Source organism: Cyprinodon tularosa, unplaced genomic scaffold (genome assembly GCF_016077235.1).
Source record: "Cyprinodon tularosa strain WSP-4 unplaced genomic scaffold, ASM1607723v1 ctg199, whole genome shotgun sequence".
Lineage (NCBI taxonomy): Eukaryota > Metazoa > Chordata > Actinopteri > Cyprinodontiformes > Cyprinodontidae > Cyprinodon > Cyprinodon tularosa.
The window spans coordinates 1,527,235-1,545,038 of NW_024038729.1; the positions used below are offsets into that span (position 1 = coordinate 1,527,235).

Consider the following 17,804-nt stretch of genomic DNA (forward strand, 5'->3'; position numbering starts at 1 on the left):
CATCAAAATGTATTCAAATAAATGCTCTAATTTAACCTATAAAAACTGTATGTTTTTATATAATTTGTTCTCAAGTTCAGAGACAACTCTAATAAAAAATAAAAAAAATAGAATTTTGTGTCAATTATTTCATGGTCCAGCCTTTAAAGGGTTCAAGCTAAAACAGCATACACAAGGATAGGCTAAGAGGAATGTGCTAAATTAGACAGAGGTGATGTTTTGTAGGATTTAATAATAATTTATAATAATAATAATAATTGAACACTAATGATTTAACATTGGAGAAATTTACCTCTGCATTTAACCCAAGCCCTTGGGGAGCAGTGGGCTTCCATCATGGGGCGCCCGGGAAGCAATTGGGGGTTAAGGGTCCTGCTCAGAGACCCAGAATGGCAGTCTGTGGGAGTGGTTTTTGAACTCACAACTTCAGGATTCCAATTGGATGGCAGTAAATTCCAGACTTGAGGAGCAGAGCAATGAATGCCCTGCACAACATGGTGCAAGTGGGAGGAGGCTAATTTAAGATAATGGGTAAGAATTGAGACCCATAGACGGGTATAATATTACTGGGTGAGATTATGGGCTTTAAATATGAGTAGAAGAATTTTGAGTGTTGGCCTAGTGGTTATAGCAGTGCACTTGTGTTCTGAGAAGGTTGCTTGTATCTGGTTCTATCCCCACAGCCTGCGCTCTGGGTCCCTGAGCAAGAACCCACACTGCTCCCTGGGTGCCGCACAGTGGTAGCCCACTGCTCCCCAAGGGAATGGGTCAAATGCAGAAGTGAATTTCTCCAGTGTGAGATTAATAAAGTTCAATTAAAAATGAAATATTAAATTAAAAACGACAGTAGTTCAGGAAGACACTTAGATTCCTAACCTTAGGGCAAAGTTAAAACAGATATCGTTAAAGGGAAGGAAAACACCCATTGGAAAAGGGCTTTATTTTCCAGCAAGGGTGAGATCTTTTTATCGCAGCTTACTTGAGGGAAGTCATTAGAAAAGCAGTGAATGAGCTCACTGAGACAACCGATGAGATTAGAGGGTAGGAGTATGGAGTTGGGTTTAGCAAACATAGAGCCAGGTGTCATCAGCGTAATAAGGCAAATGGATACTAAATTTAGAAAACTGTGACCCACAAAAAGAACGTAAATGATGAATAATAGAGGCCCATAACTGAACCTTGGGGGACACCAATAGACTGAGGTTGATTTAAACCAGTTTAAGGCGGAACCAGAAATTCCAAATGTTTATAGTCGATTGAGGAGTTGAAAGTGTTCTGGGAATATTGTTCTCTGGAGACATCCACTTGTCCTTAAAATTTTTATCGTCTATCCAAAACTGTCCTATAATATGTTTTAGTGTTTTCTGTTATCAGTCTGTTTTAGTGCCTTATCCTGAAAAATACACATAGACTAAGCAACATTGTAAAGACCATAGGGACAAAGTAAGTCTCCTGCAGCTCAGCAGAGCCAGAGATAAACAAAGAAGGCTATTCCTGCTGATTCAAACCACCCTCTTTTTTTATAATTGCAGGTTGCTGCCAATTGCATTGCAGGTTCATGGTGATAAAGTGCAGTACAAAAGGGTGTAACTTTTCATTTGTCCCTGTTAGTGTCAGCCTTATTAATAATTTGACCTTAGAGTCCCACATAGAGACTGTAATATCCTTTGTTTAAATTCTGGCTGAATCATGAATGTTGTGTTGCTGCTTTTATGTGTGTTTGTGTTTGTTTCCCATTGTACTTTCCCTGCATTTGTTCTTATTGGCTAACGAAACAAATTACCTTGGGCACAACAAAGCTGATCTTGATCTAAAAGGTTGATTTTTGAAAATAGCTCAATTATTGGTGGTTCACTGGCTGTTTCTGAAGGTGTGTCTTCAGCCACATCATCAGCTGGTTTTATCATAGAATTAAATGCATTCTAGGGAAATGTTTTCTGAAAAGATTAGATGGGGAATAATGTTATCAGCCTACAGTGACACAACTTATTGTAAGATAGCCTTCTAAACCTGAGAACACTGCATGGTGGAATTTTTGGATCTATTTAATTACCACAGGAGGACTGGAAAATTGCAGAACAAAGAATTCCTCCGAACTTCCAATTTGATATACTCTAATAATCCCAGAGGGAAATTATTTCTCTGCATTTAACCCATCCCCTTGGAGAGGGGTGAGCTGCCATTGTGCAGCAATGTGGGGTTAAGGGTCTTGCACAGGGACCCAGAATGGCAGTGGGGGATTGAACTCACAACCTCAGGAATTAAAGCCCTACGCCCTGACCACTAGGCCGCCACTCCCAGAGATATGAACAGACTTAATGGCTAAAATAAAGATGATTTCCTTTCTTCTTGGTATGACTAAATTTTCCTCCTCATATTCTGACCTTGATTCCACACAAAAGTGTTTTGTTTATCTTTTAACTTCAAATTTTGTAGTTTCCATACATTAATCTAATATAGAGAGGATTTCCATCCAAACTGTATACATTTGGTGAAATGTTCAAGGTATCATTTTGCAAGCTTTTAAAATAATTTGATGAAAATTTGGTCCATTCCCTCAGAGACATGTCTGTTGCTAATCTTGCTTGCACATTCTTTTTAAGCATTGCCCACCAAGTATTTGTTGAGTTGGGATCAGTATGTTGTTATGCCGTCTCAAAATTATTGTCTGTGTCCTTAATCCACTTTGTAACTAAATTGATTGAATGCTAATAATTAGTGTCTTGTCCACCATATGTTTAGACTTCGATTTTTATTGTTTTGTCATTTTGTATACGAAATGAAATTTCATTTTGTACGGCACTCAGGACATTTCCACTTCTTTCTTATATATATATATATATATATATATATATATATATATATATATATATATATATATATATATATATATATATATATATATATATATATATATATATATAAATTTTATAAAAGAAAATATAATAAAAATAAAATATTAATAATAATAATAAAAAACATTTCAATTTCTTAAATTGCAGCAGTGATCAAATGCAAATAGTGTGGGAGAAGAAAAAAAAAACGGTGCAAAAAAAAATATTTGCTTACCTTGGGGTAAAATAAATGTTCACATATTCTTGCCAAATCACAGTCATGTCAGGGGTTTTGGGGGGGTGGATACGTTCACAGGAAACGCCACTAAACAGTCCACATCTGCTTAATAGGAGGTATTAGTCAGCTTTTCATAGAATTAGGTCTGAGCTTTAAATATCAAAGAATGACCTAACTCTGTTACAAACTAATGTTGAAGCATAGATAACGCTTTGCTTTCTGTCTTCCTCTTTACAAAGGATTTTTCCTGTGCTACCACACTTAACTTGCTATGGAGCATAGGCACTTGCACTGAGTTTGTGCATTTGCACTATTTTGTCTGCAAGGCCTGATGAATATGCATCCCCTCCTCCCCCTTGGCTTTCACACCTGCATGTTTCTTCATGCTCACAACACACAGAACTGCAGAGGTTAGCAAAACACACTCATAAATTCTGCAGATATGGTTGCTGATAAATCCTCCTGACAAGGGAAATGACTCAAATCTGGTTGTCAGTTTGTACCCCTACAACTTCAGCATCATATGCACAGACCCTTTAAAGTAAAAGCTTACAATCTGGGCATGCAATGCAATTATTATTAGAGGGTACATTATAAGGTCAATCTTGTCAATAACACTCTAGGTATGCCATTTGGATTGCCCATTATTGCACATAAACTTGACCTTTTTTATTTCTGCTATATACCTATATAAACTAAATAATAGGTGTTTTGTTGCTTCTAAGGGGATTTGCATATGTTTAATCTTTAGTTATTGAAAGTATTAGGCATAATATTAGGAACTTATTATTGGGCACGTATTTATCAGTATGCTTTATAGAAGATGGGTTTATCAGATTTTGATTTTGGTATGAGATCTTCAAATTTTTCAATTGAATATTGAATTAATAGGACTACTTAACTGATTAAAGCATGTATTTAAAATCAGAATATAATATTAATGAATAAGAATGTTTTGGGATTTTTCCATTCTCTCGGAATTAGACAACTTTTATTGTCGAAATTTTGTTTTATACAGCTTCCAGAGAGTAAATGAAGATTTCTATTCCAAAAAAAATGTAAAATTCTTTGGATACTACTGTTCCAAAATTAACCATCAAATTAAAGTGATATTTTTATACTGTTATGAGAAAAAAATAATATATTGTTGCTTGCATCAGGCATACCTTCTCATGGTATAGTACTGTTTCAGTGCCAGCTTTTGTTGCCTATTTGTTTCTTAACATTTTTTATGCTTCTCCATTTACGATCAAACGAAGATTTGATTTTAGGGTTTAGATGCTCTCTGTTCAACACAACTACAGTAAGCTCTAGATATTTCACATTGAAGAAATTGCAGTTTCTCAGTTTTTTATGTTTTTTTTCTAATATATTTTGTCAAATTACATTTTTTCAAAAACATTTTAACATATATAACAGATTTTCAGGTCCCCCCCCCCCCCCCCCTTTTTTTTGTTTTACAGTTTTCCTTCAAATTCCTCTTTTTCAGATTGCAGTTTTCATATTTTCCAGATCCCATTACCTTTACTTATGCTGGCTTTCTGGGAGTGATGAGCAAAGACACATTTCTATTGGTCTGCTGGACATTGGCTACATTTCTATTGGTCAAACTTCTCATGGGTTTGGTTCTGTTTGTTTTCTTTTCGAGTTTTTGTTGATTTAATTTCCATTTTGTGTTATTCTAGATGTTATTGGCAGTATCTGAGCTCATATGTATTTCTTGTTTACCCCCTGTTGCCCCCTTGTGTCAGTAACCTTCCACTAGCTCTCTTCAAGACTCTTCATCCACACCTGCTCCTTGTCAGCTTATTAGCCCAGTCTTTGTTCAGTCTCCCAATAATACACCTCTTGTGCAGTTTCTCAGTGCTGATTCCTCTTTGTTTCTTTGCTCATCATGTGTGCTTTCCCTGATTTTTACTGTTTTTTGGTTTTATGTAAATGATTATTTTTGGACTTTTGCTTCAGTTTAAATCTGCAAGAATCCACCTCAGCTTCCATCTCTGCTTTTGGGTCCTCTAAAAACCCAAACACAACCTGACAAAACTGAGTGTTTGTATGGGGCTTGAAGTAAAGTGAAGAGAATCTGTTAAACACCATTTCAAAAGTATCACATTTATAAAACTCAATATTAAAAAAAATAATTTAGATAAACATTTTAAATAAAACATTTATAAAAAAAAAAAGAAGAAAAAAATAAAAAAGAAAGAATTTAGGGCTGCATGGTGGTGCAGTGGGGAGCGCTATTGTCTTGCAGCAAGAATGTTCTTGGCTCGATTCCCGGCCCGGGGTCTTTCTGCATGGAGTTTGCATGTTCTCCATGCGCATGCATGGGTTTTCTACATGTACTCCAGCTTCCTCCAATAGCCCAAAACAATGACTCTTAGGTTAAGTGGCTTCTTTTAATTCTCCTTTGGTGTGAGTGAATATGCATGGGGTGTGTCTCGTGCATCTCTAACTTTCAAAGCGTCTTTAATTTCTATCCAGATTAAGACCCCATTTTGTTTTTTTGTGTTTTTCATTTATATAAAAGCAAAATTAAATAGATTAAAGCTTGTTGCTGTAACATGACCAAAAATTAACTATATCACTGTCACTGATTACTCAAGTATGAAATAATGTTTTCAGCCAATATGTACATTTCAGGTAACTTGTCCAGTAAAAACAACCCAGCCCTTGTCACCCAGGATCAACTAACATTTTCCTCAACAGAATCAACGCTACATACTGTAGTTGTGAAAAAAAACAACAACATAAAAAAGCTTTTAATGAAAACTAGCGTTTTCATTTGCTTTGATTGGTGGTTCAACAGCAAATATTAAAATGCTCATGGCAACAAGAAGCTTTGTGGTATTAGTAGATTAGCAGCTAATCCATATAAAGAATAAAAAGCCTTTTGAACCTATCCTTCTCTTGGCTGCTGCATGCTGCCAACAAAAATAAAACCACACTGGTTTCTTCTATGTCATAAGACATTGAGGGGATAATCTAAAGTGTTTAAATGATTATAATAATTGTGTTGCTGATAAAAGGAAATAACTGAGCAGTCATCAGATCCAACCATGGGTTCCCCGTTCATGGTCGGAGGCAGAAATTCTATCACTTATCAGCAGACGCTGGACCCCCTGTTGTAACTACAACCTTATCGGCCCACCACCACCCTGAGTACAACTGTACCCCAGACAGGCGCTCTGTAATTTGATACACAGCCAACACTGATACAGAATGCATATTGGGGAAGCAATTAATATGGAAGGGCACATATTACACTGAGCTACAAGCAATGTTCAGAATTTGTGATAATAATATGCACAGCATGAACATTGGGCTAAAAGTAGGCTATGGGGAAGGGACTACAAGAAAATATATTTTTAAACAGGCATTTCCTGATTACAGCAATCCAGCAGCTACATTATAGCTAGTTATTCCAGACACAGAACAGCATACTCTAGCATGGAATGATACATTAAATAGAATCCTACAGTCTGGATCTTTTTTTTTTTTTTTAAACTTCAACACTAAAGAAAGGCTTGTTCAATTTCGTGGGAACAAATTCTCTGTAATAAAACTGCAATAGTTTTTGCTATGTAAGCACAGCTAAAACTTTTGTGCTTTTACTGCCTTTGAACCACACCTCCACGAAAGCCAATCAGCATTCAAAGTTCATTTTAAAAGGCCTCCGATCTGCAACTTGTCTGCTACCTAGTCGCAGGGGATGGTTGCTGTATGACTTCCTTCAGATGATCCCGTTTCAACCCACCTCCTGTCCCTCCTCCACCATTGTAGCTCATACTTCATCAGAGTGTCATTCCTCCCAGACTCTTACTGCATTCCGCAATTGATTTCAACCGGTCCTGCAGAAGACCGCCATGTTGAGCCTGGTTCTGCCAGAGGTTTCTTCCCAACGGGGAGTTTTTTCCTCTCCACTGTCGCTTCATACTTGCTCATCATGGATAGGTTCTCTTAACCTGTGTTATCCAAACTGCACTTCCATCTTCCAGGTCCCTGAGTGAAGCTCTAGTATCAGCTCACGTAGTCCACTGGATCTCCCCATAAAACTCAGCAGACCGTCTCACAAACCAGAAGTCTACAGACTGACCAACTTCATCTATCTCCACTCAACCACCAGTTTCAGGCCTGGAGGGGGGAACAGCCCTACTCTTTACTCCTGTTCATGCATATCTATGAAAATTAAGCGTTATGTTTCCTGCCGAGGTCTGAGCCCCAAAGACAAAGGAATTGTATCAATACATTTCTTCTAATTTTCTTTTCTCTTCGTGTGTTTTTCATTTTCAAATATTGTTTGAATTTGACCTTGTGAAATCCAAAACTTTCTACAGAGCCTTTCTCCATCTGATAATGCTATAATCAATTATCTGAGCAGTGGCGGATCTAGGGGGCGGCTACTTGGGCTGCAGCCCCGGATGTTTCCCCAAGAGCCCCGGATCTCACTTCTGAGCTGATCTGTGTAAAATGTGCAGTACTGGAATTCACCAGATGGTGGCAGCAAAGGCAAGAAAGCAGCCCGTAGCATTCCTGTGCAGAAGAAGAAGTTCTCACCAATGGCTGTTGCTAAACGGACTGATGTTCCAGGGATGTGAAGCTCTCACTGACTTCTTGTTTGTCCCGGTGTTCTATGGAATTCTGTTCCCCTTGTGTCGGGAGCGCATTTAAGCCAGAGAGGCGGACATGGCGGATGGAACCATTTTCATGACGGTTCTGATCGAGTTCTCGCTAAAATCAGCTATAATCATGTCACGGTTGCAACATCCAGTTTAATCAGCAGCTGTTGTTTACTAAATTGTAAAATAAATAAATAGACGAGGTGCTTTAAAGCTATTTTGTGTTATTTTAAACGCCAAGAAAATCGTCTTTTTCCAACTTCTGTCACTTAAACCTGACAGAAATAAAAGTCAGTCACCAAACACAGTTTTCCAACAAGTAGTGAGTATTTATCATTTTTCATTGCTGATATCAGAGGATGGAAACTGGCTGATAGCAGGACACAAATATTAAGAGCTCCTGAAAAGATGAGAGAGTAGACTTTCTGATTTATCCCCTTCTAATTTAAAATATGACAGATTACTGGATTAAAGACATTTCTAGTATACTACATGATATCACACAAACAATTTTTGAGAATCTGGAAACAGATGCTTTTTACTTCCCAAAGATATGGGATGAGGAGAGACTTGATGTTTCAGCTGCCTGAAATAATCCGTTCCTCCTCCATAACATGGGAAGAAATTAATTTACCTGCACATTTTTAACTGTGTTTATTCCTCTCTTCATCAACAACAAATCCTGTGGATTTGGTGACATTTGATCATTATTTGCCAAAGTTATGAGAGGGGAATTGTATATTTTAGCCACCTGATATAATCCGTTCCCCCTCTGATGATCTTTATGAAATGTATTTTCTATTTAAATGTTTATCTAACAATTCACATATATTCCAAAAAAAAGTTCAAACCAAAACCACTGGACTTTGTTTTCCAAGTTTGAAGATGTTTCTCAATTCCAAATGTCTGGAGCAATGCTACTGCAGACATTTGGAATTGAGAATTAAAATACATTAAATAAAGATAATCAAACCAACAACTATTTTTTTCCCATGTTATGGGGAAACGGATTCTATCAGGCGGCTAAAATATATGATTTCCCTCTGATAACTTTGGCAAATAATGATCAAATTTGACCAAATCCACAGAGTTTGCTGTTGATGAAGAGAGGGATAAACACAGTTAAAGACTTGCAGGTGAATTCATCTCTTCCCATGTAATGGAGAGGGAATTGTTATTTGTGATAGCATGTAGTATAGTAGAAATTTCTTTAATCCAGTAATCTGTCATATTTTACATTAGAACGGGATTTAGAAGAAAGTCTACTCTCTCATCTTCCCCCTCGGGGCTAAGCCCCTGATCTCCGAGAATCCTAGATCCTCCCCTGTATCTGAGTTTTGCCCATTTTTACTTTTACTTAGTTTAAAAATTGGCTTAAGTCAATGCTGAGGCAGTGCTGTTACTTGAGTACAATTTTAGGGTAATCTAGGAACCTCTGATGGGGGGGAAACAAGTATGCTTTAAAATAAGTATGTATATCTAATAACACCTCTGGAAGGCAGGAGATAATATGGTTTAAGTGATAAATATGAGTCATTCAAACTGGAGGCTACTGTGAGCGGGGGCGAGGAGCCAACTGTGGCATCCAGGCTGCATCGTCCTCCTCTCCGCCTCCTCTGGCACCTGCAAATGCAAGGGAAGATCCATCCAAGCTCAAGATAAAACTGAGTGTTTGGGCTTTATTGTGAGGAGGTGTTGTATCCGTGGCAGCCTCAGAGCCCGGCCGCCCAGCGCCCCCCACCAGCGGATGGCAGGCGCAGCAGCGCGCTGCAGGCAGACAGTGAGGGCGCATTGCTGCACTTTCCCTCTTTCGGTCATTGCTCAGTTGGATGCCAGTGACCCGCAGAGGTAGTCGATCGGCAGCAAGCTTTTAAGTTCCTCAGAAAAAGAACAGACGGTGTTATGAGAGCTCAGACGTCGCTGCGCAAATCCCTGCGCTTCTTGGGGGAATAAAGTTGGTGCAATGGAGACTTCCGGGAGTGATGCTGTCACGCACTGGGAGAAAACTGAGGAAAGAGATGGATATTATAATCTGGAGCATCTCCCCCCACTGCTGGAAGATGAGGTAAGGCTTTAGATTTGATAGAAATAGATTTGGATGGTATTTAAGAATAATAATAAAAAATATTCTCGGCTGCTGTTACTAAAGTAAACGTTATATAGTTTTTTTAAAGGTTTGGTTTTCTTATATTTTCTTAATATTATCTATGGTCATTGTCTCGATAAATTTTCAGTGAGAAAATAAAGTCAGAATAAGTTTAGATTTAGACTTTGCTGTCAAAAAAAAAAAAAAGTTGATTCAGCCAATAAAGTGAAACTGATATAGACTTACTTTAGCTTATTTTAAAACAGATTTATATATTTAAAGTGTTTATATCTACTAATTTCATATATTTAAATTTACAACTAAAACAGTTTTAAAAGAAACTTTATGGCGCACAGAGTCACAAAGAGGATTGCTGAGTTATCCAAAAAACATTAAATGGTAAAGATTCAGAAAATGTGGACTGGAGTTGAAGTAAGAGCCTTAAGAGCCACAACAATGGATGTATAGCAGATATAGGCTTCATTTTAATTGTTAGATAACAAATATGTTTTTTTTTATAGCATTTGAAGTATAAATCAGTAAGCCAAACACAACCTAAAAAGGTAACAAATACAAAAAAGTGGAAAAAATGAAAACAATAACAGCTCATTAAAAATGATACATGTAAAACAAATAAGAAAAAGCAAGAATAAAAACACGAAACTAAACATTACGAACTTTGTCAAAAGCCAGAGAGAAACATGATTTAACATATCCAAATATCGCAGACCGGTAAGGAAACTTAAGCCATAGTAAAAGTTTGTGGGATACATAATTAAAACACATCATCTGAAGGCACTTTATAGAGACAATTCAACCACATCATACATTCAGATTGGTTGAAAGTTTTTTTATCTAAAGGAAAACCAGTTGATTGCATCGACTCATTGACTCGAAAGCAATCCCTCACACCAAGCATACTTGTAGTGACAGTGGAGAGGAAAGCTCCTTTTTAACAGGAAAAAGGCTTCAGCAGAACCATACTCAGTTTGAGTGACCATCTGCCGAGGCCGACTGGGGTTCAAGGAGACAGAAACAGAGATACAGAAAGAAGCAAAGATACAAAAGATAACTGTCAACAAGCTCCACAGGCGGCCCCGTCCAGGAAACACACAGCCAGGCAGATGAGTTCTGAGCCGGCTCCCATGTCAGAAGACGAAAAGAGCACATCCAGCCAGTCAAAATCGAGGAAAATGACTACACTGAAAAACTGGCCAAACTCCAACATCTATGAAGAAATGTGTTGATGGCAGCAGCACAGCTGATATTTCTCTCCGGGATGCTGTCACAGCCAAAGAGGAGCAGACCAGATGAAGCTACTATGATGAGGAAAAAAGAGAGAGATTAAAGTTAAAGGTTGAACTAACAAATACTGTAGACTGCAGCATGGGAGATTAGAGATAGAATCAAGCAGAATTAGGAAAAGGGGTCCCTATGTCCTCCAGCAGTCTAAACCTATAGCAGCATAACTATAGAAATAGCTCAGGATAACCTGAGCCACTCTAACTATAAGCTTTATCAAAAAGGAAAGTTTTCAGCCTATCCTTAAAAGTAGACATGGTGTCTGCCTCACGGACTAAAACTGGTAGTTGGTTCCACAGGAGAGGAGCCTGATAACTAAAAGATCTGCTTCCCATTCTACTTTTAGAAATTCTAGGAACCACTAGTAAACCTACAGGTTTAGAGCAAAGTGCTCTATTAGGAACATAAGGAACAATCATATATGTCATATAAGATGGAGCTTGGCCATTTAAGGCTTTATATGTGAGAAGGAGGATTTTAAATTTACCAGGAATCCAGTGAAGAGAAGCTAAGATAGGAGAGATATGATCTCCGTTTTTAATTTTTATCAGAACTCTGGCTGCAGCATTTTGGATCTGTTGAAGACTTTTAAGAAAGTGCTATTTGAACAGCATTTAGATTACTTGTAAACTACAGTTCAGAATCTGTTGGCATTCATGATTCTGTTTTTATACTTTCAAACCTGTGGGACCGTTAACAGACATATACTCAATGTTGATTTTTTTTCTTCTATCAACTTAGCTTTTATGTTTAGTTTGGATTGGTGTAAAAAAACATTTCTATTATATTCTGCACAGGTTTGGTACTGTATTCTACAGGAAATTTCTGCCAGGGATCCAGTTTGTCACGTTTACTGGGTCACATGACTCAAAATTGACCCTCTGAATGAGGGTCATATATATATATATATATATATATATATATATATATATATATATATATCAGCGTTCTAGCCAGGATATTTCAGTGCAGCTGCCCGCTACTCTTAAATTTGTGCTGCTACTTTGATATTTTTATCTGCGTGCCAGCACTTTAACTGACATCTATTCAATGCTTTTCAGCACAACGGCTCAGTACATTAAAAATTGTCAAAATTACACTGAGGTTAGGCCAACACAATCAATAATACTTGGATATATTTTTGGAAACCACAAGTACAGTAATGTCTAATCATGACAACTGATGATATCCATTTTCATAAATTGTTGCCTGCTTCTTAAATAGTTCTTTATCCACTCCAGAACATCCCACACAGACAAAACACTTGAATTTCAAGTTACCTCTAAGCTACAAAGACAGTTTTGAAAGAGGTAGTCAGTATGAAGTATCAGTATGCGCCAAGTTCTTTATAGAGTATTGACCTGGAAACCATTTAATATATCTGAAATTAAGCATGGGTCAATTTACCTGGTGTTGCTTTAAGGAGAAGCGCTATCAGCCGTGCAAATAAAAATCTTACTGTTGTGTTATTACATCTGGCAAGTGCTTTGAGACCATTAGACATAAAATGTCAGAGGTCTGACTGATTATTTATTTTCTGTACTTGACACAAACAGAATTAAGAACAAGATTGCTTTGCCATGAGTTTAGTTTGTAAACTCACTCACAAGTATTTTCCATTTTAGCTTTATCCTATAGGGATATATGGTCTTAAGCTATCCCACTTAAAATAGCTCTTTGCCCTAACCTAAAGTAGGACAAACTTTAGGAATGTCAAACTTACAGATGAGTTTTGTGTTGAAAAAAATACCCCAAAATCACTGGGTTCTCTTATCTTCTCACTTCCAAAGTTCAAAGATTAGGAGTCCGTAATGGGTGCAATGTTAGAACCCATGTTAAATAGGCTAGCACATTTAACATGAGCGAGCTGAGAGAGAGACTAGTGTTCCCCTGCACTATTCTCATGGGAAACTGTCTATTTCTGGGGATGCTGCTCCTGCATGAAGTACTTCTTCTCTGCCCTGTAATTTTCTCTGCACAATTTGATCACACAAATTTGACATTTTCTAACAACCAGCTGCATCTTTCCCCCAATGAAAATGTTCCACATGATCCTTTATCTATAATAAAATGTTATTAAATGGTTTCCAGAGAAGAACAGGGGTGTAGGATTTTAAATATAGCTGACTTTTGAGATGTTCTTTTTTCCAGTGTTGTACAAAGTGTGAAATACATGTTCAAGTGCTTGACGAAGGAACTGCAAGTGATTGCTTCGTGACACACTTCACACTCCAACCATCCACCCCTGTGTTTGTGTGATGGCCAGCTTTTGTGTTCTGAGCCTACAGAAGATCCTGTTGTAACCAGACTTCTACATTATCTAACTCGCCAGAGGAAATGGGGCAATTGGGTAATAGATCACAGATGATGTAGTGTGTTCAGTCTGTTTTTGTAGGTTCAATGATGTCTACTGGTGTGTATATGCACTTAATGTATGTGCACCATTTTTCTTAGTAGAACAGATTTTGGCCAAGGCAGAGAATACTGGATTTCCCACACCTGGTTATTAAATTGGGCCATTGTTTCTAGGTTCTTTGTATATCAAAGCAGTTGAAATCTAAATATTTCTAAAACATTGTTGTCAATGTCTAATTTAGGATTTTCTTTGTTCCTCTTTATATTCTAGAGTTAGTTTTAATATTTTCTAAATAGCTATGCTGAAAAGCAATAATGACTTCTTATTGAACTAAACATTTAGAAATCAGAATTTGCAGAAACCATGTTTTTAGTGATAGCTCTTGACAGTTTTTTTTTCTTTGTGAAAACAATCTTTAATATTTTATTTCACTTCTGCTATGTATTACATAGCATATATATATATATATATATATACACTCACCGGCCACTTTATTAGGTACCCCATGCTAGTAACGGGTTGGACCCCATTTTGCCTTCAGAACTGCCTCAGTTCTTGGTGGCATAGATTCAACAAGGTGCTGGAAGCATTCCTCAGGGAGTTTGGTCCATATTGACATGATGGCATCACACAGTTGCCGCAGATTTGTCGGCTGCACATCCATGATGCGAATCTCCCGTTCCACCACATCCCAAAGATGCTCTATTGGATTGAGATCTGGTGACTGTTGAGGCCATTTGAGTACAGTGAACTCATTGTCATGTTCAAGAAACCAGTCTGAGATGATTACAGCTTTATGACATGGCGCATTATCCTGCTGAAAGTAGCTATCAGAAGTTGGGTACATTGTGGTCATAAAGGGATGGACATGGTCAGCAACAATACTCAGGTAGGCTGTGGCGTTGCAACGATGCTCAATTGGTACCAAGGGGCCCAAAGAGTGCCAAGAAAATATTCCCCACACCATGACACCACCACCACCAGCCTGAACCGTTGATACAAGGCAGGATGGATCCATGCTTTCATGTTGTAGACGCCAAATTCTGACCCTACCATCCGAATGTCGCAGCAGAAATCGAGACTCATCAGACCAGGCAACGTTTTTCCAATCTTCTATTGTCCAATTTCCATGAGCTTGTGCAAATTGTAGCCTCAGTTTCCTGTTCTTAGCTGAAAGGAGTGGCACCCGGTGTTGTCTTCTGCTGCTGTAGCCCATCTGCCTCAAAGTTCGAGGTACTGTGCGTTCAGAGATGCTCTTCTGCCCACCTTGGTTGTAACGGGTGGTTATTTGAGTCACTGTTGCCCTTCTATCAGCTCGAACCAGTCTGGCCATTCTCCTCTGACCTCTGGCATCAACAAGGCATTTCCGCCCACAGAACTGCCGCTCACTGGATGTTTTTTCTTTTTCGGACCATTCTCTGTAAACCCTAGAGATGGTTGTGCGTGAAAATCCCAGTAGATCAGCAGTTTCTGAAATACTCAGACCAGCCCTTCTGGCACCAACAATCATGCCACGTTCAAAGTCACTCAAATCACCTTTCTTCCCCATATTGATGCTCGGTTTGAACTGCAGGAGATTGTCTTGACCATGTCTACATGCCTAAATGCACTGAGTTGCCGCCATGTGATTGGCTGCTTAGAAACTAAGTGTTAACGAGCAGTTGGACAGGTGTACCTAATAAAGTGGCCGGTGAGTGTATATATATATATATATATATATATATATATATATATATATATATATATATATATATATATATATATATATATATATTTTTTTTTTTTTTTTTTTTTTCAAGTAATTTAATAGTTTTAACAATAGAGTTACCAGGATTTTCAGTTTCTCATTCCCTCTACCAGCACTGGTTACCCCACCCACTCCTTGCTGTACTCTCCTGCCCCCTTCTTCTTATTGTTGCTACTTCTGAATGTTGCTGCCAACAAAAGAAGACAGACTCTTATGGGACACATTTCATGTGTTTGTCCCACCCAGTGCTGTAGCAGAGCAGGGGCTGCGCTAAAGGGACTTATGAATAATAATTTTTGCCTCCTAATAAATGGGGAACCTTGTTATTATTATATAAATATTTTTGCCTTCCCCCTCTACATTTTCCTGTACATTAAGTTATTTTCTTTTTACAGATCAGTTATCAACTGATCAATCCGCTGGCGGCTCATCAATCATTCTAGTAACAGATCCGGCGATACTAATGATGTAGTTATATTCAATTAAAATGATAGATTTTTTTTTTGACTTGGTCAAGTAAAAGACTCCTTGAGGCCTGAGCTAAAATTTAGATCTTAAATTGGTGGAATTCCTCTACAAGGAATTCCTCTCCTTAGGTGTGAGTGTGGGCGTGAATGTTTGTTTGTCCTGTTTGTCTCTGTGTTGCTCTGCGATGGACTGGCGACCTGTTCAGGGTGTACCCCGCCTCTCGCCCGTGGACAGTTGGAGATAGGCACCAGCACCCCTCGCGACCCCACTTGGGATTAAGCGTGTCAGAAAATGGATGGATGGATGGAAAACAATAATGGAACATTAACAAAGGGATTGTATTGTGAAAGAAGTTTGGGGGAACTGGAGCCTGATGAGAATTCGAAAACAATATTTCGAACACAGACGTTTCAGCCTCTCCGTTTTTTCTCATTTTTATTTAAATATTATTTAAATTTTCAGTAAAAAAAGTAGGGTTCCTTTCCACCACTGCTTATTCATTGTTTCTTCAGCCTCAAATAATCAGTTGATTGCTGTCAGGGAACATAATTTCTCACAAAATATCTTGTTCATAATTTTGCAGCTTCAGAGAATGAAAAATCATAAAAAAGTTGTTTTTCTGAACATCCTGGCAATGAAGGAGAACCGCTTTGTCTCATGTTCACACATCATCATCATAACAAAGAGCGTTGATGTTGCAAAATACTAGCCATTATGCATTTTCGCTGGGATTTGCCCACCTACTCAAACATATGAACACACCAACCTGGAGTTTTATTACGTGTTTGTACCACTGAAATGTAATAAAGTTGGAAGATAAATCAAAATCAATATTTGTTTGATTTTAGATTTCGTTGTTTTACATCAGAACAGAAAAAGATCAGGGGCATTTTTTCCCCCTCATTTGGCAAGGTCTGCTTAAAAACACCCAAAATAAGTTTTTTTCAAAAGTCCAAATAGGGAGCTTAGCTAATGTCTAAAATAAGAACAAAATTATTTATATGTGGCTCAGGGTCACCCCTGCAAAGCAGAAGCTTTTATTTGGTATTTATGTAAATCTGAAAGAGTGTCCAGTGCAGTGTGCAGGACTTTATCTATAAAAGCTGTTTTAAATACAACTGAGCTTTCAGTGCCTTTTATTTTATAAATTATACTCTAATTTTCAGTAAAACATAGGGTGCTTTCTGACTGCTGTCTACTGTTTGCTGCCACAGCCTTCAGCACTCAGCTAATCCTGCCAGCAGACGGGACTCAATGACATCATATCTGGTGTGCAGTTCTGATGTTGGAGAGTCAGATGTTCTTTAAGATTATATTCTTATTATCATAAACATTAAAATTAAGAAAGAAGATAAAATAATGGAGGGATATGGTGCATGTGTTAACGATTCGGGTCAGGTTCAGATTGGAATCCAAGAAATCTGCACAAAGCAGAAGATTCACTGCTCCTTTATTGAATTTTGTCTTGTGGCATGCGAAAACTTAATGAAACAACAAACAGCTAAATAAACAAAGTCTTGGTCCAACATTTCAAAACAGGATCAGAACCTACATATTATATTAGGTATTGGTATTATGAAATTGGAACTAAGATTTCAAAAGTAATACATTTTGCATATGTCAAGTATTAAGCAGAACCAATTTTTGAGCTTTGAAGTTTTTAAGAGTTTGTAGTTTATTCGGTACACCGTGGAGGAACTCTAAATCTAAGTTTTAATATTTACTGTGCTACTTGAGCATCAATATTAGCTTTTCTTTCAAAGCTGTTTATACTTAGTTTAACAAAAATATGTTTACAAAGATCAATGTGAAAGCAGAGTAACCAACAGCATAGACACTAACTTTTTAGTTTTCATTTGTGTTTTCAGTTATGCTTTAGGTAGCATCAAAGAAAGGTTTAGAAACATGGCTGTTAGCTTAGCGTTGAATTCTATTTTTTGTATGACTGTGCAAATTCTCAGTCATCAGGGTCATGGCAACTACAAAATAGGCCTAAATTGTTTTTTTAATTAACTTTTGATCTTTTGAGACCTACCAAGGATTATTTGTTAATTCTGTTGACTCAGACTTAAAAACTGGGTATTTTTAAAGTCGGCAAACAATTTAAAAAAAAGTACCAAGAAGAACAAACATTGCATCCAACACAGAGGAGAA

At 37.6% G+C, this 17,804-nt stretch overlaps 1 protein-coding gene across 1 annotated transcript in view; it reads left to right on the forward strand.

Annotated features, from left to right (window-relative positions):
* Positions 1–9,270: 9,270 nt before the first annotated feature.
* Positions 9,271–17,804, forward strand: part of LOC119782875 (kinase non-catalytic C-lobe domain-containing protein 1) — a 56,987-nt gene continuing 48,453 nt past the window's right edge. Inside the window, 1 exon segment of the mRNA XM_038284058.1 lies at positions 9,271–9,756. Within this exon segment, the coding sequence (XP_038139986.1) occupies positions 9,655–9,756 (102 nt within the window). The 5' untranslated portion in view covers positions 9,271–9,654.